This window comes from Oncorhynchus mykiss, chromosome 9, assembly GCF_013265735.2.
Source record: "Oncorhynchus mykiss isolate Arlee chromosome 9, USDA_OmykA_1.1, whole genome shotgun sequence".
In the NCBI taxonomy this organism is placed as follows: Eukaryota; Metazoa; Chordata; class Actinopteri; order Salmoniformes; family Salmonidae; genus Oncorhynchus; species Oncorhynchus mykiss.
This window is the reverse complement of record NC_048573.1, coordinates 32,619,398-32,644,790: the sequence shown is the minus strand read 5'-3', so window position 1 is coordinate 32,644,790 and position 25,393 is coordinate 32,619,398. Positions and strand designations below refer to the sequence as shown.

The 25,393-nt window shown below is 44.3% G+C and overlaps 1 protein-coding gene across 29 annotated transcripts in view; it reads left to right on the top strand.

The window, feature by feature from the left end:
• The window catches only part of LOC110531933 (collagen alpha-1(XXV) chain), a 356,708-nt gene that overhangs the window by 311,284 nt on the left and 20,031 nt on the right, over window positions 1-25,393 (top strand). For 28 of the 29 annotated variants that reach the window (XM_036987814.1, XM_036987810.1, XM_036987809.1 and 25 more), the window contains 11 exons: window positions 6,636-6,698; window positions 7,597-7,665; window positions 8,953-8,997; window positions 9,295-9,339; window positions 10,325-10,402; window positions 13,987-14,010; window positions 15,172-15,216; window positions 15,302-15,346; window positions 15,567-15,647; window positions 15,857-15,919; window positions 17,368-17,418. In XM_036987814.1, the coding sequence (XP_036843709.1) occupies window positions 6,636-6,698; window positions 7,597-7,665; window positions 8,953-8,997; window positions 9,295-9,339; window positions 10,325-10,402; window positions 13,987-14,010; window positions 15,172-15,216; window positions 15,302-15,346; window positions 15,567-15,647; window positions 15,857-15,919; window positions 17,368-17,418 (609 nt within the window). The remainder of the gene's footprint in view (window positions 1-6,635; window positions 6,699-7,596; window positions 7,666-8,952; window positions 8,998-9,294; window positions 9,340-10,324; window positions 10,403-13,986; window positions 14,011-15,171; window positions 15,217-15,301; window positions 15,347-15,566; window positions 15,648-15,856; window positions 15,920-17,367; window positions 17,419-25,393) is intronic. The other variant, XM_036987806.1, reaches the window with a different exon arrangement.

Sequence of the window (25,393 nt, the reverse complement as noted above, 5' to 3'; positions counted from 1 at the left end):
TAGCGACTCCTTGTCGCGGGCCGGGCGCCTGTAGGCTGACTTCGGGTCATCAGTTGAACACCGAAACATTGGTGCAGCTAGCTTCCGGGTAAGGCGGGCGGTTGTTAAGAAGTGTGGTTTGGTGGGTCATGTTGCGGAGGACGCATGACTCGACCTTCGCCTCTGCCGAGCCCGTTGGGGAGTTGCAGCGATGAGACAAGATCGCAATTGGATATCACAAAATTAGAGAGAAAAAAGTGTGTGAGAGGGGGGTTAATGCCTTGAAACAAACACAGGTTTAGATACAGTATACTCAATGCTCAAATCTGCCATGATGAACACAATTCACAGCATTGTACACTCAGAACAAATTATTGCATTACTGAGCTAAAACATGTGAATGCAAGGAATGCTAAAACACGTGTGTGATAATGTTTGTTGCTGTTTTGGTTTGTTTGCTTGTACCACTTTGGTATGCTTGTAACCTGTTTGCCTTGTAAAAATCCTTTCCACTTTATATAACCCTGGTTTTACTTTTTTTTTAAAGGGCTGAATGCTTGTGGAATCTAACAATGTTATAAACTCAGCAAAAAAAAGAAACGTCCTCTCACTGTCAACTGCGTTTATTTTCATCAAACTTAACTTGTGTAAATATTTGTATGAACATAAGATTCAACAACTGAGACATAAACTTAACAAGTTCCACAGACATGTGACTAACAGAAATGGAATAATGTGTCAAAATCAAAAGTAAGTCAGTATCTGGTGTGGCCACCAGCTGCATTAAGTATTGCAGTGCATCTCCTCCTCACGGACTGCACCAGATTTGCCCGTTCTTGCTGTGAGATGTTACCCCACTCTTCCACCAAGGCACCTGCAAGTGGGGAGGGTGGAATAGCCCTAGCCCTCACCCTCCGAGCCAACAGGTCCCTGTGTAACGCTCATTTCTTAAACGATAAATGCAAATCCGACCATCACACCTGGTGAGACAAAACAGTGACTCGTCAGTGAAGAGCACTTTTTGCCAGTCCTGTCTTGTCCAGCGACGGTGGGTTTGTGCCCATAGTTGTTGCCGGTGACATCTGGTGAGGACCTGCCTTACAACAGGCCTGCAAGCCCTCAGTCTAGCCTCTCTCAGCCTATTGCGGACAGTTTGAGCTCTGATGGAGGGATTGTGCATTCCTGGTGTAACTCGGGCAATTGTTGTTGCCATCATGTACCTGTCCCGCAAGAGTGATGTTCGGATGTACCGATCCTGTGCAGGTGATGTTACACGTGGTCTGCCACCGCGAGGAGGATCAGCTGTCCGTCCTGTCTCCCTTTAGCGCTGTCTTAGGCATCTCACAGTACGGACATTGAAATGTATTGCCCTGGCCACATCTGCAGTCCTCATGCCTCCTTGCAGCATGCCTCAGGATCAGCTGTCCGTCCTGTCTCCCTTTAGCGCTGTCTTAGGCATCTCACAGTACGGACATTGCAATTTATTGCCCTGGCCACATCTGCAGTCCTCATGCCTCCTTGCAGCATGCCTCAGGATCAGCTGTCCGTCCTGTCTCCCTTTAGCGCTGTCTTAGGCATCTCACAGTACGGACATTGCAATTTATTGCCCTGGCCACATCTGCAGTCCTCATGCCTCCTTGCAGCATGCCTATGGTCCCTTGAGCAGGGACCCTAGGCATCTTTCTTTTGGTGTTTTTCAGAGTCAGTAGAAAGGCCCCTTTATTATCCTAAGTTTTCATAACTGTGACCTTAATTGCCTACCGTCTGTAAGATGTTAGTGTCTTAATGACCCTTCCACAGGTGCATGTTCGTTAATTGTTTACAGTTCATTGAACTAGTATGGGAAACAGTGTTTAAACTCATTACAATGAAGATATTTGGATTTTGGATTTTATTTGAATTTTTACAAATTATCTTTGAAAAACAGCGTCCTTTTTTTGCTGAGTTTACCAATGTAATACTCAAATGTTCTCCTACAACTTAAAAATATTGAACTTCTCTAAAGTATGGTATTGGTTGAACTTAACAAGCACGGTGGGACACATTCATCAATGGCAAAAAAGACAGTAAAAAAATCATAAGAAATAAGGTTTTGAAGTCTCTGTCCTATATATACAGTGAGGGAACAAAGTATTGATGATTTTGATTGCTGCTGATTTTGTACGTTTGCCCAATGACAAAGAAGTGATCAGTCTATAATTTTAGTGGGAGGTTTATTTGAACAGTGAGAGACAGAATAACAACAAAATCCAGAAAAACACGTCAAAAATGTTATAAATTAATTTGCATTTTAATGAGGGAAATAAGTATTTGACCCTTCTGCAAAACATGACTTAGTACTTGGTGGCAAAACCCTTGTTTTGGAGGTCAGACGTTTCTTGTAGTTGGGCACCAGGTTTGCACACATCTCAGGAAGGATTTTGTCCCACTCCTCTTTGCAGATCTTCTCCAAGTCATTAAGGTTTTGAGGCTGACGTTTGGCAACTCAAACCTTCAGCTCCCTCCACAGATTTTCTATGGGATTAAGGTCTGGAGACTAGCTAAGCCACTCCAGGACCTTAATGTGCTTCTTCTTGAGCCACTCCTTTGTTGCGTAGGCCATGTGTTTTGGGTCATTGTCATGCTGGAATACCCATCCATGACCCATTTTCAATGCCCTGGCTAAGGGAAGGAGGTTCTCACCCAAGATTTGACGGTACATGGCCCCTTCCATCGTCCCTTTGATGCGGTGAAGTTGTCCTGTCCCCTTAGCAGAAAAACACCCCCAAAGCATAATGTTTCCACCTCCATGTTTGACGGTGGGGATGGTATTCTTGGGGCCATAGGCAGCATTCCTCCTCCTCCAAACACGGCGGGTTGAGTTGATGCCAAAGAGCTCCATTTTGGTCTCATCTGACCACAACAGTTTCACCCAGTTGTCCTCTGAATCATTGAGATGTTCTTGGCAAACTTCAGACGGGCATGTACAGTGCCTTGCGAAAGTATTCGGCCCCCTTGAACTTTGCAACCTTTTGCCACATTTCAGGCTTCAAACATAAAGATATAAAACTGTATTTTTTTGTGAAGAATCAACAACAAGTGGGACACAATCATGAAGTGGAACAACATTTATTGGATATTTCTAACTTTTTTAACAAATCAAAAACTGAAAAATTGGGCGTGCAAAATGATTCAGCCCCTTTACTTTCAGTGCAGCAAACTCTCTCCAGAAGTTCAGTGAGGATCTCTGAATGATCCAATGTTGACCTAAATGACTAATGATGATAAATACAATCCACCTGTGTGTAATCAAGTCTCCGTATAAATGCACCTGCACTGTGATAGTCTCAGAGGTCCGTCAAAAGCGCAGAGAGCATCATGAAGAACAAGGAACACACCAGGCAGGTCCGAGATACTGTTGTGAAGAAGTTTAAAGCCGGATTTGGATACAAAAAGATTTCCCAAGCTTTAAACATCCCAAGGAGCACTGTGCAAGCGATGATATTGAAATGGAAGGAGTATCAGACCACTGCAAATCTACCAAGACCTGGCCGTCCCTCTAAACTTTCAGCTCATACAAGGAGAAGACTGATCAGAGATGCAGCCAAGAGGCCCATGATCACTCTGGATGAACTGCAGAGATCTACAGCTGAGGTGGGAGACTCTGTCCATAGGACAACAATCAGTCGTATATTGCACAAATCTGGCCTTTATGGAAGAATGGCAAGAAGAAAGCCATTTCTTAAAGATATCCATAAAAAGTGTTGTTTAAAGTTTGCCACAAGCCACCTGGGAGACACACCAAACATGTGGAAGAAGGTGCTCTGGTCAGATGAAACCAAAATTGAACTTTTTGGCAACAATGCAAAACGTTATTTTTGGCGTAAAAGCAACACAGCTGAACACACCATCCCCACTGTCAAAGATGGTGGTGGCAGCATCATGGTTTGGGCCTGCTTTTCTTCAGCAGGGACAGGGAAGATGGTTCAAATTGATGGGAAGATGGATGGAGCCAAATACAGGACCATTCTGGAAGAAAACCTGATGGAGTCTGCAAAAGACCTGAGACTGGGACGGAGATTTGTCTTCCAACAAGACAATGATCCAAAACATAAAGCAAAATCTACAATGGAATGGTTCAAAAATAAACATATCCAGGTGTTAGAATGGCCAAGTCAAAGTCCAGACCTGAATCCAATCGAGAATCTGTGGAAAGAACTGAAAACTGCTGTTCACAAATGCTCTCCATCCAACCTCACTGAGCTCGAGCTGTTTTGCAAGGAGGAATGGGAAAAAATGTCAGTCTCTCGATGTGCAAAACTGATAGAGACATACCCCAAGCGACTTACAGCTGTAATCGCAGCAAAAGGTGGCGCTACAAAGTATTAACTTAAGGGGGCTGAATAATTTTGCACGACCAATTTTTCAGTTTTTGATTTGTTAAAAAAGTTTGAAATATCCAATAAAAGTCGTTCCACTTCATGATTATGTCCCACTTGTTGTTGATTCTTCACAAAAAAATACAGTTTTATATCTTTATGTTTGAAGCTTGAAATGTGGCAAAAGGTCGCAAAGTTCAAGGGGGCCGAATACTTTCGCAAGGCACTGTATATGTGCTTTCTTGAGCAGGGGGACCTTGCGGGCTCTGCAGGATTTCAGTCCTTCACGGCGTAGTGTGTTACCAATTGTTTTCTTGGTGACTATGGTCCCAGCTACCTTGAGATCATTGACAAGATCCTCCAGTGTAGTTCTGGGCTGATTCCTCACCGTTCTCATGATCATTGCAACTCCACGAGGTGAGATCTTTCATGGAGCCCCAGGCCGAGGGAGATTGACAGTTCTTCTGTGTTTCTTCCATTTGTGAATAATCGCACCAACTGTTGTCACCTTCTCACCAAGCTGCTTGGCGATGGTCTTGTAGCCCATTCCAGCCTTGTGTAGGTCTACAATCTTGTCCCTGACATCATTGGAGAGTTCTTTGGTCTTGGCCATGGTGGAGAGTTTGGAATCTGATTGATTGATTGCTTCTGTGGACAGGTGTCTTTTATACAGGTAACAAACTGAGATTAGGAGCACTTGCTTTAAGAGTATGCTCCTAATCTCAGCTCGTTACCTGTATAAAAGACACCTGGGAGCCAGAAATCTTTCTGATTGAGAGGGGGTCAAATACTTATTTCCCTCATTAAAATGCAAATCAATTTTTGACATGCGTTTTTCTGGATTTTTTTGTTATTCTGTCTCTCACTGTTCAAATAAACCTACCATTAAAATTATAGACTGATCATTTCTTTGTCAGTGGGCAAAATCAGCAGGGGATCAAATACTGTTTTCCCCTCACTGCAGAAGATATAAGAAAGTTCAGGAAATATTTTTTTGGACACATATTTAACCCCTTATTTTTGTTAGTACAAAACTACAGAACCTCCATACTTTCATTTGTTTATATGGGTTACCTTTCAAACTAGTTACCTTCAGACTAGAGCTAAATGGAGAGTGAGAATCTCCCCCTTTCCAGAGTGGTCATAATAGTTTGTAGACCAAACCATTCGGACGCTAGAGACGTTTTTGTGAGAAGATGTCTCATGGTCTGACAAACACCGATGTAGTTCAGCCACATTCCACTTCAGATGCAGAAGGCCGACAAGTCTGCTTGTCGTGGATGCGGTGGATTGAGACACAGCCCATCATGGGCTGATATCTATAGCTTTAACTGACGGATTTTGATGGGATATGTTAATATGTTACTTACAGTTGAAGTCAGAAGTTTACATACACCTTAGCCAAATACAAATACATCATTTTGTACCTGTTTCCTCCAGCATCTTCACAAGGTCCTTTGCTGTTGTTCTGGGATTGATTTGCACTTTTCACACCAAAGTATGTTAATCTCTAGGAGACAGAACGCATCTCCTTCCTGAGCGGTATGACGGCTGCATGGTCCCATGGTGTTTATTCTTGCGTACTATTGTTTGTACAGATGAATGTTGTACCTTCAGGCGTTTGGAAATTGCTCCCAAAGATGAACCAGACTTGTGGAAGTCTACAATTATTTTTTGAGGTCTTGGCTGATTTATTTTTATTTTCCCATGATGTCAAGCAAAGAGGTACTGAGTTTGAAGGTAGGCCTTGAAATACATCCACAGGTACACCTTCAATTGACTCAAGTGATATAAATTAGCCTATCAGAAGCTTCTAATGATATGACATCATTTTCTGGAATTGTCCAAGCTGTTTAAAGGCACAGTCAACTTAGTGTATGTAAACTTCTGACCCACTGGAATTGTGATACAGTGAATTATAAGTTAAATAATCTGTCTGTAAACAATTGTTTGAAAAATGACTTGTGTCATGCACAAAGTAGATGTCCTATCCGACTTGCCAAAGCTATAGTTTGTTAACAAAAAATGTGTGGAATGGTTGAAAAACTAGTTTTAATTACTCCATTATGTAAACTTCCGACTTCAACTGTACAGTATATACAGTTAAGCTAAATACACTTAAGTTAGGGCTTGCTTAGACTGCCCTTGAATTGAATTCCGAGAGGAGTGCATGTGTGTGTGTGCGCCCATGAGTACCTGTGTACCTCATTTACAAAATCTTCTTTGTTGAAATAAAAAATAATAACAGAGTAAATTAGCTATTTTATGACACATCTCTTATCTCCTTCCTGATTACAGGGTGAGCCTGGATTCCTAGGACCTCAGGGAGAACCAGGGCTCCCAGGACTACCGGGAACCAAGGTACGTTTCAATTTGATCAATAACAGTCAAATATGGGTCATAAACCATGTATGCCTTGCATATACAGTAGTGTGTGAGTGGATGGCTAACACAAACAGATGGGTGAGTGTGGGTTGTTAAAAGAGGGTTATCCGAGAATGCTGTGACAAGGTAAATAAAATGACAATCAGATCTATCACTGTCATTGTCATGGTCATTTATAACTTAGTAAACTTTAGGAGACCTAACAAAAGGCCTTACCAAGAAAAACTTCCAAAAGGACTAATTTGAGGCAGTTACTCTGGCTTAACTGTACTACTGAAATAGATTTTGAGCGCAAAGCTAATGATATGTGCGCCAGGTTCGTGCAATGTGGGTATGATATGAGTGTCATTGACCAGGCCTATATCCATGCTAGAGAGACTGAATGTTACCTACTCAATGGCACGAATGGAAACCAGGACAAATCAACCCCATGATTGTTTTTTTTTCCACGGACTACAACCCATGCGACCGTGATCTTGCAGAGTTACTCCACCCCAAGAATTTCATTTGGCGAAAGGCTCGGCACATGCATACTCAGGCTGACAGCTCTCGTTCAGGCAACTGAGAAATAGTTGCATTCAGGCTATCCGGAAGGCCAAAGTTAGTTACTTTAATTCAGTTGGTGGTACAGTAACCGAAAAAGGTTGGGAACCACTGTAGTAGGAGATACAGTATGTTGCTTGACTCAACATACATTTTTACACATGGAATCCTGAAACCTGAAGATTGGCCAACCCTCCAGTTTGGTTGACCTCTCAGACAAGTGTGTTCATCTAATGATGAGATGGGCATTCCATCCATGGGTAAAAGGGTCAGAGAGAGAGTCCTCCAGGCCCCAGTCCCTGAAAGTGTCTTTCTTCTCTTCTGTCTGTAGGGCGAGCGAGGGGAACTTGGCCCACCAGGCAAGGGAGAGCGGGGCGAGCCTGGACAGGCCGGTCAAAAGGTCAGTGTTGGGGGGGCTGGCCTGGGACACGAGAGAGAGAGAGACCATTCAGTGATGTGATTTGAGCAAGAGATTCAAGCAAGTGCATGTTCTTTATCTAACATTCTAAGCTCTACCTTTTCGATCATTGGTACAGCATTTGATGCTCTCTAGTGGCTTTTATGTTTCCAAACATGCAAGGTGAAGCAAGCCTTGACTTCACAGAAGACTAGGAAGGTTCTGATAAACTAGAAAGATTCAGTAAATTAAGGTTTTTACAAACTTTGATCAACGGTAGAGGCCTTCCTTATATTACACATTGATCAAGTAACATATTCTGCTTTGTATGCATTCAGAATATTGGCTTAAAGGGGCAGTGCAGTCTGTGCAGTTTTATACAGTGAACACCTGAAGTTTTGGGACAGTGACACATTTTTTGGTTGTTTTGATTCTGTACTCCAGCACTTTCGAATTGAAATTATACTTTGAGATTGAACCGTTTAGAAATTACAGCACTTTTTGAACATAGTCCCACCATTTTAGGTGTTGGGACTACAGTTCCACCATAGGCCCACCATTTTACTGTATGTGTATTAGTAGTATTTGGTCCTATATTCACAGCATGCAATGACTACCCCCAAGACATGTTAACCTCTCACCATTACAATAACAGGGTAGGTTAGCATTTTTTGTATGATATTTGTGCTTCTGTAACTTTCTCACTCAGTTTTTCACATTTTATTCAGGATTATCCATAATCATCAATGTTTAGAAACAATACAAACAACTCCAAAATGACACAATACATTATCTACCATTCATTTCTATTGGGCACAAAATAATCTGAAACATAATCTGAAACAATTAAATAGAAAATTCGTCCAAAATGTGTAGAGTTCAAAGAAACACATTTTGATTGGATTTCTTATTATGCCAAAAGGCCATTAGATTTGATGAAGCAAACATAAAACAATTCATCAACAATACAAGTATGGTTACCCTTCCGTGCCTTATGTGGACTGGAAAATGTTTTAAGTCAGAGCATGTAAGATGCTTAGTCATACAAATGCCTATTTGTAGTATGGCCCTGTCTTACAATCAAAAGTGTTTGCTTTGGTTTAATATGATATTCCTCTCTTATGTGGACTGGAAAATGTTTTAAGTCAGAGCATGTAAGATGCTTAGTCATACAAATGCCTATTTGTAGTATGGCCCTGTCTTACAATCAAAAGTGTTTGCTCATACTGAGGGGTCATGTGGTGACTTACTACTCTCCTGATGCTCCTTGTCTGTCTACCTCTCCTGCAGGGGGGGGCAGGAGAGGCAGGGAACCCAGGCCCTAGAGGTTCAAAGGTCAGTGCATGACACCTGATTTTTGTATTTTTTATGACATATCTACAGTTCCACTATGGCTGATGATGATTAGCCAACACTGATATATTGAGGAATCACTCTTGAGAACAATTACAAAGCTCACACTGCACATTCCCAATGAGTAAATGTTCATGGGGAAAATAAAACAAGTGGCATTGTCAGCAAATGGATTATGTATTATTCTACTCTGTTTTAAGCCACTGTAGGTCTGTTTGTGATAAATTACTGTACTCCATGCATGTTCCTACATCTTACAGCCTTTTCTTACTAACTCAGGGAGAGACAGGAGACAAGGGAGACCTGGGCTCTATGGGACCATGGGTGAGTGCACTCAACAGAATATAAAAAAACAACAACATAATATATCAGTAAAGTTACACTTGTTGCACTTGTTACTAGTAGGGCCCTGAATACTCAATAAACACTAGAGGACATTGTTCATCCTCATATGTCATATTGAGAACATTTCTATTACACACAACTTTGTATACAAAAACAATGAACACTGCACTTTTTGAGTTGCTCTTCCCCCTTGTGCATCGTCAATGAAACTTGGTACTAAAAGCCTAATATCCACCAGAGGGGAGTGTTGTACCAAAAGATGATTTGTCATCTGTTTCTATTACTGCAGACTTAAATCCATGGGCACAAACTTGTTTGAACTATGCAATGAAAATAAACAAATATAATGCTAAACTCCACCATGCAAATCCTCTGAGATGAATTTCATTAAGTTGAGGAGATCAAATACATTAAAATAATCCTTTTGATATTAAATTATTACCTCTGTCAACCTAAGATGCATCCTGGTATTATCCTAAAGAAAATACAGTAATTAGGCAGGCACCTGATAACTATATAGGCCTATTGTCAAAAGCATAATACAGCTACTGTAGTAGGTAAAAGCTGTGTACTGGAAAATGTTGGTAGTGCATGAATTTAGGCCTCGTGTTGCTCATGTGAATTTCCTTGTTTGGGGGGGTGGGGTTTCAGAGCAGCCACATTTCTAACTTAAAGGGATAGTTCACTCAAAACAATATGTTTTGTATTTTGTTCAAATAAGTCATATATGAACAAAATATAATACAATCCTAAAAATAAAAAACATCTCCAAATAGAGCACCTTCAAAACTGTAATGATCTGTTTTTTGACATGCAAATAGTTTTCGGGATTGTATTAATGGTGGACAAATGAACTAAATACTAAAGATTGTTTTGAGTAAACTATGCCTTTAAAATATTGTATTGGTGTTTAATTATATTGAACTTGGATTTTAATTAACATCTAAATGTTAAACACACGCAGGGACCCCCTGGGCAGAAAGGTGACCAAGGAGCCACTGAAATCATTGATTACAACGGGAACATCCAAGAAGCTTTACAGGTCAGAAACACGATGGTCTCCAGCTTAAAGGAAAGATTCACCCATTTTGAATGTTATGTTGCTTTTGTGCTTCTCTGAGCGATGTTCTACCGATTCCCGGGGTAATTTCATGTTTTCATGTGTGTATCTGAGCTATTGCCGTTCAAGCAGGCCAGTATGACATGGCATTGCAATAAAGCCGCTCTCACTACACTGGAAGTTAATAGGATTAAGACTTTTAGAACGCAAAAATGTCTATCATACATGTCAAATTTAAATCTTGGCCGATGTCATTACGCAGGAGGTTGTCTTCTCTCGAATGAGGCATTGATCATATTTTTTGCGATATTCCTACCTCGAGAAATATGTAATTTAAAAGAGGGTCCACCATATGTCTGCCATTTGTCTGCCTCTTCAGTCAAGGCACATCGATCTCCAGGTTGAACATAGCGATATTGTAGATCCCTATATTGATGCAGCTTGTTTAGGCAATTTTACAGCCAATTAGCTACTTCACATGCTGATATTGACAATTGTATTATTGTGTCTAACTACAGTGCCTTCAGAAAGTATTCACACCGCTTGACTTTTTCCACATTTTGTTATGTTACAAAGTGGGATTAAAATACTCTGTAATGTCAGTGGAAGAAAAATTCTATCATTTGTAAAAAATTAAAAAATAAAAATTATAAAAAAGTTATATACACTGAGTGTACAAAACATTAGGAACACCTTTTCTTTGCATGACAGACTGACATGGTGTATCCAGGTGAAAGCTATGGAGATTAATGAAAAGGAGAAAGGTTAAAGAAGGATTTTTAAGCCTCGAGACAATTGAGACATGGATTGTGTATGTGTGCCATTTGTATTATTCCGGATTCCCATTAGATACTTTATATATATGTACATATAGAGAGAGGGTACCTGGTTTCTGTATTTATTATTATTATTTGCGTTTATTTTAACAGGGAAAACATTTTGAGACCTAGGTCTCTTTTACAATAAAATGCAAAAATACAGTCATGGGTAGCACAAATAAAAAATCACAAATCACCCAGGAAAACATTCCTCCACAAATAAGTTCCCAATCATTTCTTTAAATTGCCAGAATGTCACTAGAACATCAAGATTAAATTAATTTTGAATTTTGTTCCAGCATTAAAACTAAAAGCAGATTTATCTAGCTCCATGGAGACCTGAGGAACCTCAAGAGTTAAACAATCTTGTGAACTGTATACTTCAACAACAACGTTAGATAAGAAGGAATTTTATGAAGTAGGGCCTTGTAAACATAAAGGGAGTAATGTAGAGAGCTACAGGTCTTTAGAGAAGTCCAGCCAACCTTTGGATACAGCATGCAGTGATGAGTATCAAAACTGTCACCTGTAACAAAACAAAGGGCACTATGCCTGTCACGCGGGACTAGGTGGGTGCAGGAATCAGACGCAGAGAGAGAGAGAGTAACTGAGTTGAAGTGCTTTACTCTTGCACACCAAAATAATAAGCCCAACAAAATACAGGGCGCAGGGCACTATACAAGACAACTCAAAAACCACAGGGTGTCAAGTAAAGAAAACAAAATACACCACTACCTAACATGCACACACATAACATTAAGACAATCCTGCACAAAACAAAGGCAGGTCAAACTACTACATATAGGGAAGCTAATTAAACCAAAATAAACACAGGTGAAACTAATAAGACAAAACCAACAGACAAACGAAAAAGGGATCGGTAGCGGCTAGTAGGACGGCGGATGTCGTGACAGTACCCCCCCCTGACGCACGGCTCCCGCAGCGCGCCGCCACCGGCCTCGAGGACGACCCGGAGGACGAGGCGCCGGTCGATCCTGGTGGAGGCGGTGGAAATCTCTCAGGAGAGAAGGGTCCAAAATGTCCCCCACCGGAACCCAGCATCTCTCCTCCGGACCGTACCCCTCCGAGTCCACGAGGTACTGTAGGCCCCTCACCCGGCATCTTGAGTCCAGAATGCCATGTACTGTGTACGCCGGGGACCCCTCGATGTCCAGAGGGGGCGGAGGGACCTCAGACACCTCACCTTCTTGCAGGGGACCAGCCACCACTGGCCTGAGGAGAGAACACATGAAACGAGGGGTTAATACGATAATATCTAGGAAGTTGTAACCTGTAACACACCTTGTTTATTCTCCTCGGGACTTTGAACGGCCCCACACACTGCGGCCCCAGCTTCCGACAGGGCAGGCGGAGGGGCAGGTTTAGGGTCGAGAGCCAGACCCTGTCCGCCGGTGCAAACACAGGGGTCTCACTGCGGTGCTGGTCAGCGCTCCACTTCTGCCGTTCTCCCGCTAACCTTAGCGATTCCTGGACGGCTTTCCAGGTGTCCTTGGAGCGCTGTACCCACTCTACCGCAGGAGCCTCGGTCTGGCTCTGATGACATGGGGCCAGGACCGGCTAGTAACCTAACACACACTCAAAAGGGGACATGTTCGTTGAGGAGTGGCGGAGGGAGTTCTGAGCGAGCTCACTCCAAGGAACATACCTCGCCCACTCACCAGGCCGGTCCCGGCAATATGACCGGAGAAACCTGCCCACATCCTGGTTTACGCGCTCCACCTGCCCATTACTCTCGGGGTGAAAACCCGAGGTTAAGCTGACCGAGACCCCCAGTCTCTCCATAAACGCCCTCCAAACTCTGGACGTGAATTGGGGGCCCCGATCAGAAACAATGTCCTCAGGCACCCGATAGTGCCGGAAGACATGGGTAAACAAGGCTTCCGCAGTCTGCAGGGCCGTAGGGAGACCGAGCAACGGGATGAGACGACAGGTTTTGGTTTTGTGGGTTATTGTCTATGTGTAGTTGCATGTCAGCACTCGTTGTATTAACTTCATGTTCGTTTTGTTATTTTGTTAGTTTGTTTAATGTTCTTCGTTAATTAAAGAAGATGTATTCTTATCACGCCATATCACACCTTGGCGTAACGACCTGTTTCCATCACAGCTGTCGTGATTTTTTTATTATACGTTATGACTTTACTCGCAGAAAAACTGTGGATGGAAACGTGGTTACAGTAAATTATAGGAATTTGTGGTTTTGGGTGGATTTTTCCTTTAAGTTAAACATTAATGTCTGGCCAATTGTGTTGCTTGCTGTACAGTATGTCAGTTTTGAGCTGCATTCCTTTTTGAGATAGATGAGTTGTTAGATGAACTAGATTAAGTACTATTTTGATTTGGGTTAATGGTCAAATATTTTTATGTGGCCCCCACCACAATCATGTCAAATTTACAGCATTCAAATTCCATATTCTTTAATGTTCTTGAAAATGTATAATTTTGTGCTTCAGTGGATGTCAGGAAATCTACTACAGTCCCCTTTTAAAGCATTATGACACCTTTACAACAGAGGATCTCATTCTTATCCTACTATCTGACTAATAAAATTGCTTGTGAACCTACATCTGAGTACTGTACAATGCTTTCAAATACTCCAGACAGTTCAAATTCCATCTGGCACAGTTTGTATGCTAGGTTAGTGAAGAGGGAGAACTATAGCATGCTGACAGGTTTGTTTTGTGCATAACCAGTTATCTTATCTTTTGCCTCCTCCCTGGCCGACTACAGAAGATTACCACTATTACAGTGACGGTAATTCACCTCTATTCTGTTTAAGTGATGTACCATTGACCCGTCATGAACCCAACCCCACCCTGCCCTTCCCTGCTCATTATCCTCTTTTCCCAGCTAACATTGTTGCTTAACACTAAGACAACGATAATTCCTAAATGACGTGTTTGTGCTTCTGTGAGATGGCGTAAGTATTTTCATGTTGGGAGTGGTCACTCAAGTGTGAAAGAAATGTATTGAAGTCCATCACAATGTTGTAAATCATTAAAATACACTGGACATTAACCCCCACAAACTATCCCAACTCTGAAGAAGTGCATGTGTGTACACCACCATGTTGCTAGTCTGGTCCCAGATCTGTTTGTACTTTTTGGAACTCCATTGCTGTCATTGTCAAGCCAAACTGTTTGGTATTATGACAGGGAATGACAAGGAGTTAGCATGATAGCACAAACAGACTGGCACTCAGGCCACCATGTATCACCTTTCATGGCAATATGTGTAACCTAGAAAGTTCATGTGTATTAACAGATTAATATTTAATATTGTAATAATGGTGTTGAACAAATTCACATTTTCTGGCTTATGGTGATCTCAGTTCCTTGGTATCTTCTATTTATATTAAAGTACACCTATCAGATTAACTTTGCTATACTATAAATAGACACTTACTTTCAGAGGATATGGAGATTGTTTTAAACATAAGAAATAAAATGATCTCCTGATTATGTTAGTTGCAGTTGACCCACACTATCCTTGTGACCTTGGTTAGGGAATTGTTATGATCTCTTTCCATCATCATTGTCATGTTAATGTTCAAGTGATTCGTAACATGTGTAAGGATATGTTTGTGTCTATCTACTCTATTTCAGTCAATTTGAGTGATGAGTTTACAAATTGTCCATTATTTTCTATTTATTTGCAGCATTGACTGAATTGGAGTGGAATTGACACCAACCCTGGCCTATATTCATGTACTACATGTGTATTTTATTATTATTTAACCTTTATTTAACTAGGCAAGTCAGTTAAGAACAAATTCGTATTTACAATGACGGCCTACCGAGGAACAGTGTGTTAACTGCCTTGTTCTGGTTACTGGCCCAACGCTCTAACCACTAGGCTACCTGTCGCCACGTATATGATGGTAATAACAATAGAATATTTATCTTATGAATATAGGGTCCCCCTGGGCCTCCTGGACTATCAGGACCAGCGGGAATCAAGGTAATCCATCACTCTCTGTGAGCGTTCGTATGTGTGTGTGCAGCAAGCAGCGAAATCCATTGCCAAAATCCATTCTCTGTTTCAGGGAGATCAAGGCATGCCTGGCCTCCCTGGACTGGACGGTGAAAGGGTAAGTAGACCCAGATGTCTCAGTACCCAGTCATGCCTGGTAAAGATATAGGCCATCAAAAGCCATTCTTGAAGATTTACATTTTACATTGGAGTTCCTAACTAATCATTAATCAAATATGAGGGAGGAAGACATACAGTACTCCAGGAATTTAGTTTGACACCCCTGCAATACATTTTCCCATTCTGATTGTCATTCTGAATACTCTACCTCTGCCCAGGGTTTCAAAGGTTCCAAAGGAGACATGGGAATCCCTGGCACATCTGGAGATAAAGGAACTGTTGGTTTACCTGGTTTACCAGTAAGTCTATCGACTAATCTTAACACAAATGAAATTATTCCTGACACCAATAAGTGATAGCAAATAGCTTCAGCGTTGACAATAACCACTATAACTTTCTTCTGTAGGACAGCATTTACAGATAAGATATGCTGACTGTTGATTTGTTAAGTCTTGAACACTTTGAGCAGCATTCTTTAGAATGTCATAATGAATGTTCTGTTTCTTAGGGTGTCAATGGATTGAAAGGAGATAAGGGTGATTCTGGTCTGCCTGGTCCCGAAGGGCCCTCAGTAAGTTAACTCAAAACGGACATACAAATGTATTACATCTACATATGGCAATGCATTTATTCAAGATACCAATAAAGCATCAGGGAGGTTCCTTCACGCTTAGGTTTTCTCACTTCATAGGCCTGAAACGGTCAGTTTATGATCTTACTGTGCTACAGTGCCTTGCGAAACTATTCGGCCCCCTTGAACTTTGCAACCTTTTGCCACATTTCAGGCTTCAAACATAAAGATATAAAACTGTATTTGTTTGTGAAGAATCAACAACAAGTGGGACACAATCATGAAGTGGAACGACATTTATTGGATATTTCAAACTTTTTTAACAAATCAAAAACTGAAAAATTGGGCGTGCAAAATTATTCAGCCCCTTTACTTTCAATGCAGCAAACTCTCTCCAGAAGTTCAGTGAGGATCTTTGAATGATCCAATGTTGATCTAAATGACTAATGATGATAAATACAATCCACCTGTGTGTAATCAAGTCTCCGTATAAATGCACCTGCACTGTGATAGTCTCAGAGGTCCGTTAAAAGCGCAGAGAGCATCATGAAGAACAAGGAACACACCAGGCAGGTCCGAGATACTGTTGTGAAGAAGTTTAAAGCCGGATTTGGATACAAAAAGATTTCCCAAGCTTTAAACATCCCAAGGAGCACTGTGCAAGCGATAATATTGAAATGGAAGGAGTATCAGACCACTGCAAATCTACCAAGACCTGATGGTTAAAGATGGTTAAAATTGATGGGAAGATGGATGGAGCGAAATACAGGACCATTCTGGAAGAAAACCTGATGGAGTCTGCAAAAGACCTGAGACTGGGACGGAGATTTGTCTTCCAACAAGACAATGATCCAAAACATAAAGCAAAATCTACAATGGAATGGTTCAAAAATAAACATATCCAGGTGTTAGAATGGCCAAGTCAAAGTCCAGACCTGAATCCAATCGAGAATCTGTGAAAAGAACTGAAAACTGCTGTTCACAAATGCTCTCCATCCAACCTCACTGAGCTCGAGCTGTTTTGCAAGGAGGAATGGGAAAAAATTTCAGTCTCTCGATGTGCAAAACTGATAGAGACATACCCCAAGCGACTTACAGCTGTAATCGCAGCAAAAGGTGGCGCTACAAAGTATTAACTTAAGGGGGCTGAATAATTTAGCACGCCCAATTTTTCAGTTTTTGATTTGTTAAAAAAGTTTGAAATATCCAATAAATGTCGTTCCACTTCATGATTGTGTCCCACTTGTTGTTGATTCTTCACAAAAAAAATACAGTTTTATATCTTTATGTTTGGAGCCTGAAATGTGGCAAAAGGTCGCAAAGTTCAAGGGGGCCGAATACTTTCGCAAGGCACTGTATATGATGACAAAATCTATATAATTGAGATTATGTAACCATTTGAGTAATATTGGTTCAACGTGATTGGATTGTCTCCTTCTCACATGCAGATTATTGGCCAACCTGGAGCACCTGGGCCCCATGGCCCCCCAGGCCCCATGGTGAGTTGTCCCCCTAAATCAAGGTTGGGCAGTTCCAGTCCTCAAGGGCCGTATTTGTGTCACACACACATCTTATTAAACAAATTGTAATTGTGGTCTAAAATGAAGACTATTAGTTGATTATTTGAATCAGATGTGTTAATGTTCGTTTGGAGTAAAAGTGTGACACCCTCGAGAACCAGAGCTGCAACCCCTAGCCTAGAACATCCACTACACTCTTAGGAAAAAAAGGGTTCGAAAAGGGTTCTTCGGTCCCCATAGGTGGACCCATTTTGGTTCAAGGTAGATCCCTTTTGGGTTCCATGTAGAGCCCTCTGTGGAAAGGGTTTTTACATGGAACCCAAAAGGGTTCTTACAGGGAATCAAAAAGGGTTCTTTAAAATGGGACAAAATAACCTTTTAAGGTTCTAGAGAGCACCTTTTTTTCTGAGTGGTAAACAACTAAAATGCATCTCTGGCTCGTCTATGCAGTGGCCAAGAGGCATATTGCCATACAAGGAAATGTAAGTGCACCCAGACAGCCAGTCAGATTTTAGATTGCCAGTGAATTTTGGATTCAGTGTCATGGCGTTTCAGTCTAAGCTGTTATAATGTGTCATGTAGATGAAATAACAAGACCCTGAAGTTATTGTTCATGTTGATGTTATTGTTCATGCAATATGTGTCATAGTTCAAAGAGACAATATGGTACCACCTTTTTCTTAAAGCTGTACATGTCAGAAGGTGAGTGTAGCTGGTGCATGAAGTCAGGCGCAGGAGAGCAAAATGAGTTGCAACGTACTTTACTCAAAAATAAAGGCACAAGGTAACAAATACACTTGACCAATAACAAAACTGAAAATATTACGCACGGGTGACAACAGCACCCGTCGAGAAACCAGCCATCATGTACTGAAATGAACATAGAAACAATCACGTACAAAAACATGGGGGAAACAGAGGGTTAAATACATGAACATGTAATTGGGGAATGAAAACCAGGTGTGTAGAAAACAAAGACAAAATCAATGGAAAATGAAAGGTGGATCAGCGATGGCTAGAAGACCGGTGACGTCGACCGCCGAACGCCGCACGAACAAGGAGAGGGACCGACTTCGGGGGAAGTCGTGACAGTACCCCCCTTGACGCACGGCTCCAGCAACGCGCCAACACCGGCCTCGGGGACGACCCGGATGGTGAGGCTCAGGGCGATCCGGATGGAGACAGTGGAACTCCCGCAGCATCGATAGTCTAACACGTCCTCCACTGGCACCCAGAATCTCTCCTCCGGACCGTACTCCTCCCACTCCACGAGGTACTGAAGGCCCCTCGCCCGACGCCTCGAATCCAGTATGGATCGAACTGCATACGCCAGGGCCCCCTCGATGTCCAGAGGGGGTGGAGGAACCTCCCGCACCTCAGACTCCTGGAGTGGACCAGCAACCACTGGCCTGAGGAGAGACACATGGATCGAGGGGTTAATTCGATAATCGGGGGGAAGCTGTAACCTGTAACGTACCTCGTTCAGTCTCCTCAGGACTTTGAATGGCCCCACAAACCGTGGGCCCAGCTTCCGGCAGGGCAGGCGGAAGGAGGTTTCGGGTCGAGAGCCAGACCCGGTTCCCCGGTGCGAACACCGTGGCCTCAATGCAGTGGCGATCTGCGCACGTTTTCTGGCGCCTCACGGCCCGCTGAAGGCGCACATGAGCGGCGTCCCATGTCTCCTCAGCGTGCCTAAACCAGTCATCCACCGCAGGAGTCTTGATCTGGCTCTGATGCCAAGGCGCCAGAACCGGCTGGTACCCCAGTAGGCACTGGGAGGGAGAGAGGTTAGTGGAGGAGTGGCGGAGCGAGTTCTGGGCCATCTCTGCCCAGGGCACGAACGCCGCCCACTCCCCCGGCTGGTCTCCGCAATAGGACCGCAGAAACCTACCCACGTCCTGGTTCACTCTCTCCACATGCCCGTTACTCTCGGGGTGAAAACCTGAGGTAAGGCTGACCGAGACCCCCAGACGTTCCATGAACGCCCTCCAGACCCTTGACGTGAACTGGGCACCTCGATCAGATACTATGTCCTCAGGCACCCCGTAGTGCCGGAAGACGTGTGTAAACAGGCCCTCCACAGTCTGTAGGGCTGTAGGGAGACCGGGCAAAGGGAGGAGAAGACAGGACTTAGAAAACCAATCCACAACGACCAGGATCGGGGTGTTACCCTGTGATGGAGGAAGATCCGTTAGGAAATCCACCGACAGGTGCGACCACGGCCGTTGTGGAACGGGTAAGTGCTGTAACTTCCCTCTGGGCAAGTGTCTAGGGGCACTGGGCGCACACCAAGCAGGAGGAAACATAAACCCTCACGTCCTTAGCCAAAGTGGACCACCAGTACTGGACCACCAGTACTTCCCAGACAGCGCACTGTCCGACCGATGCCCGTATGACCCGAGGAGGGTGAGGTGTGGGTCTAATAGATCAGTCACGGACAGCAGACGGAACGTCAAGACGCCCAGCTGGACATTGGAGGGGAGTGGGCTCTGTACGTAACGCCCGCTCGATGTCCGCGTCCAGCTCCCACACAACCGGTGCCACCAGGCAAAAGGCCGGGAGTATGGGAGTGTGATCCATGGGCCGCTCCTCTGTGTCATACATCCGGGACAGTGTGTCTGCCTTCACGTTCTGGGAACCTGGTCTGTAGGATAGGGGGAAACAAAATGGGTAAAAAATATGGCCCACCTTGCCTGGCGAGGATTCAGTCTCCTCGCCGCCCGGATGTACTCCAGATTGCGGTGGTCAGTCCAGATGAGAAAAGGGTGTTTAGCCCCCTCTTCGAAAAGAAGACACAGGGGCGGAGCTTTGGTGGCGTACCCGAGCGCAGCCTTGGACGCGTCCACTATGAACGCCAAAGAAGGATCCGGATGATCCAGCATGGGAGCCGAGGTAAACGGAGCCCTCAGCTGACCAAAAGCCCTGTCCGCTTCAGCTGACCACTGCAAACGCACCAGTCCCCCCTTCAGCAGTGAGGTAATGACCAAAGCCCCGGATAAACCTCCGGTAGTAGTTGGCTAACCCTAGAAACTGCTGCACTTCCTTTACCGTGTTGGGAGTCGGCCAATTACGCACGGCTGAAATGCGGTCTCTCTCCATCTCCACCCCTGAAGTGGAAATGCGGTACCCTAGGACTGTTGGAAAAACAGACATTTCTCAGCCTTAACGTACAGGTCATGCTCCAACAGTCGACCAAGCACCCTGCGCACCAGGGACACATGTAGCGGAGTACAGTATATCAGGATGTCATCAATATACACCACTACACCCTGCCCGTACAGGTCCCTGAAAATCTTGTCTACAAAGGCCTAGAAGACTGATGGAGCATTCATCAAACCGTATGGCATGACAAGGTACTCATAGTGCCGTGAGGTGGTACTGAAATCTGTCTTCCACTCGTCTCCCTCCCGGATACGCACCAGGTTGTAAGCGCCCCTAGAGATCCAATTTGGTGAAGAAGTGCGCCCCGTGCATTGACTCAATCGCACTGGCTATGAGAGGTAGCGGGTAACTGTACCTAACAGTGATCTGGTTGTTACCTCGATAGTCAATACACACTTCTTCACAAAAAATAAACTCGAGGAGGCAGGGGAAGTGGAGGGCCGAATGTACCCCTGCCCCAGGGAGTTGGAGACATATGTTTCCATAGCCGCCGTCTCCTCCTGTGACAGGGGATACACGTGACTCCTGGGAACTGCTGCGTCTACCAGGAGATTTGTCGCACAAACCCCACATCGATGTGGTGGTAATTGAGTCGCCTTCTTCTTTACAGAAGGCGAGAGCCAAATCGGCATATTCAGATGGGATGCGCACGATGGAGACCTGGTCTGGACTTTCCACCGTAGTCGCACCAACGGAAACCCCTGAACAACTCCCCGAGCACTCTCGTGACCACCCCGTGAGAGCCCTCTGTTGCCATGAAATAGTGGGGTCATGACAGGCCAACCAGGGTATGCCCAGCACCATGGGAAACACAGAAGAGTCAATAAGGGAAAAAATTATTTTCTCCTTGTGATCCTCCCACGTCACCATGCCCAGTGAAGCGGTGGCCTCCCTAATTAGCCCTGACCCTAATGGTCGACTATCTAGGGCGTGAACTGGGAAGGGCATATCCACTGGAACAATAGGGATCCCTAAACTATGGGCAAATGATCTGTCAGTAAAGTTCCCAGCTGCGCCTGAATCTACGAGTACCTTATTCTGGGAATGCGGGTAAAACTAAGGAAAATGTATATACACAAACATGTGTGCAACAGAGGGCTCTGGGTGAGCCTGGTGCCGACTCACCTGGGGTGACACAAAAGTGCCCTGCCTGCTGCCTCGACTCCCAGAGGAACCTCTCCTTCACCGACCGGCAGTGTGCCCTCTGCAGCCACAGATGGTGCATGGACCTGCCCCTCCTCCGGTCGCCCTACGTGCAGCATCTCCCAGCTCCATGGGTGTAGGAGCTGTGGTGCTGGGGGATGGAATCGACAGACCCCTATCTGGACGTCCGCTGGTAGCCAGCAGGTTATCCAACCGGATGGACAGGTCCACCAGCTGGTAAAAGGTGAGAGTGGTGTCCCTGCAGGCCAACACCTGACGGACGACCTCGCTCAAACTACAACGGTAGTGATCGATCAGGGCCCAGTCGTTCCATCCAGCGCTGGCGGCCAGGGTCCGAAATTCCAGAGGGAATTCCTGTGTGCTCCTTGTCCCCTGCCTATGTTGGATGAGACGTTCACCCGACGCTCTACCCTCAGGCGGGTGGTCGAAAACTGCCCGGAAGCGACGGGTGAAATCCTCCAATTTGTCCAACACCGCTTCACCTTCCTACCATTACGGCGTTGGCCCACTCCAGGGCTTTCCCTGAGAGACAGGAGACGAGGGCGGACACGCTCTCACGGTTGCTAGGCAGAGCTCCAGATGGAGTAGGAACCCCTGACATCCCACAGCCATCCCATCATACTCCTTCGGAAGATCGAGCTGAATCCCACTGGTTCCGGGTGAAGGAGGGGTGAGTAGTGGTGCCCTTGGTGGTGCTGGTGGAGGCGCTGGAGGCACTCCTCTTCTCTCCCAGCGATCCATATTCTGCAGGACGCGATCCATGGCGATGCCGAGATGTTGTATCATGGTCGCCTGCTGCTGGACGCGCTCCTCGACCCCTAATCCGAGGGTGTTTGCTCCTGCTGACTCCATATGGGTTGGTGCATGATTCTGTCAGAAGGTGAGTGTAGCTGGTGCATGAAGTCAGACGCAGGAGAGCAAAATGAGTGAGCAACGTACTTTACTCAAAATAAAGGCACAAGGTAACAAATACACTTGACCAATAACAAAACGGTAAATATTACGCACGGGTGAAAACAGCACCAGTCGAGATACCAGCCATCATGTACCGAAACAACCACGCACAAAACATGGGGGAAACAGAGGGTTAAGTACATTAACATTTAATTGGAGGATGAAAACCAGGTGTGTAGAAAACAACGACAAAACCAATGGAAAATGAAAGGTGGATCATCGATGGCTAGAATGCCGGTGAAGTCGACCGCCGAACGCCGCCCGAACAAGGAGAGGGACCAACTTCGGCGGAAGTCGTGACAGTATCATGTGATGTATCATGCCTTCCCACTGTCTGGTTGATTCCTGTAGATTACCAGCCCACTCATAACAGCTGACACACTGCCACTCATTACTCAGAGGCACACACTCAAAATACACTTAACAAAAATATAAACGCAACATGCAACAATTTCAAAGATTTTACTGAGTCATATGACTGGGTATACAAATAGGCATCTGTTGGTCAGAGATATCTTTTTTTTTTAAGTAGGTGCGTGGATCAGAAATGTGTGGAAATGTGTGCCACCATTTGCCTCGTGCAGCACGATACATCTCCTTTGCATATAATTGATCAGGTTGTTGATTGTGGCTTGTGGAATCTTGTCCCACTCCTCTTCAATGGTTGTGCGAAGTTGTGGTATATTGGCAGGAACTGGAACAAGCTGTTGTATACGTTGATCCAGAGCATCCAAACATGCTCAATGGGAGACATGTCTGGTTAGTATGCAGGCCACGGAAGAACTGGGAAATTTTCATCTTCCAGGAATTGTGTACAGATCCTTGCAACATGGGGCCGTGCATTATCATGCTGAAACATGAGGCAATGGCGCCAGATGAATGGCACGATAATGGGTCTCAGGATCTCGGCACGGTATCTCTGTGCATTCAAATTGCCATTGATAAAATGCAATTGTGTTCGTTGTCACCATATACCCCATAAAGACAAAGCAAAACAGGTTTTTAGAATTTTTTGCAAATGTATTAAAAACAAAAAACAGATACCTTATTTACATAACTATTCAGACCCTTTGCTATGAGACTTGAAATAGACACAGGTGCATCATGTTTCCATTGATCATCCTTGATATTTTTCTACAAATTGTATTGGTGTCCACCTATGGTAAATTCTATTGATTGGACATGATTTGGAAAGGCACACACCTGTCCACATAAGGTCCCATTCTTAAATGGAAGAAGTTTGGAACCACCAAGACTCTGGCCACCCGGCCAAACTGAGCAATCAGGGGACAAGGGCCTTAGTCAGGGAGGACCCGATGGTCACTCCGACAGAGCTCTAGAGTTCCTCTGTGGAGATGGGAGAACCTTCCAGAAGGACAACCATCTCTGCAGCACTCCACCAATTAGGCCTTTATGGTAGAGTGGCCAGATGGAAGCCACTCTTCAGTAAAAGGCACATGACAGCCCGCTTGGAGTTTGCCAAAAGGCACCTAAAGACTCTCAGACCATGAGAAACAAGATTCTCTGGTCTGATGAAACCAAGATTGAACTCTTTGGCCTGATTGGCAAGTGTCAAGTCTGGAGGAAACCTGGCACCAACCCTACGGTGAAGCATGGTGGTGGCAGCATCATGCTGTGTCCTTGTGTGGCCCAGCCAGAGCCCGGACATGAACCCGATCGGACATATCTGGAGAACTAAAAATCACCGCTCACCATCCAACCTGACAGAGCTTGAGAGGATCTACAGAGAAGAATGGGAGAAACTACTCAAATACACGTGTGCTAAGCTTGTGGCGTCATACCCAAGAAGACTCAAGGCTGTAATCGCTGCCAAAGGTGCTTCAACAAAGTACTGCGGAAAGGGTTTGAGTACTTACAGTTGAAGTCAGAAGTTTACATACAACTTAGACAAATACATTTAAACTCAGTTTTTCACAATTCTGGACGTTTAATCATAGTAAGAATTCCCTGTCTTAGGTCAGTTAGGATCACCACTTTACTTTAAGAATGTGAAATGTCAGAATAGTAGTAGAGAGAATGATTTATTTCAGCTTTTATTTATTTCGTCACATTCCCAGTGGGTCAGAAGTTTACATACACTCAATTAGTATTTGGTAACATTGCCTTTAAATGTTTTAACTTGGGTCAAATGTTTCAGGTAGCATTCCACAAGCTTCCCACAACAAGTTGGGTGATTTTTGGCCCATTCCTCCAGACAGAGTTGGTGTAACTGAGCCAGGTTTGTAGGCCTCCTTGCTCGCACATGCTTTTTCAATTCTGCCCAGGTCAGGGCTTTGGGATGGCCACTCTAATACCTTGATTGTGTTGTCCATTTTGCCACAACTTTGGAAGTATGCTTGGGGTCATTGTCCATTTGGAAGACCCATTTGCGACCAAGCTTTAACTTCCTGACTGAGATGTTTTTTTTCTTGAGATGTTGCTTCAATATATCCACATCATTTTCCTGCGTCATGATGCCATCTATTTTGTGAAGTGCACCAGTCTCTCCTGCAGCAAAGCACCCCCACAACATGATGCTGCCACCCCCGTGCTTCACGGTTGGGATGGTGTTCTTTGGATTGCAAGCCTCCCCCTTTTTCCTCCAAATATAATGATGGTCATTATGGCCAACAGTTCTATTTTTGTTTCATCAGACCAGAGGACATTTCTCCAA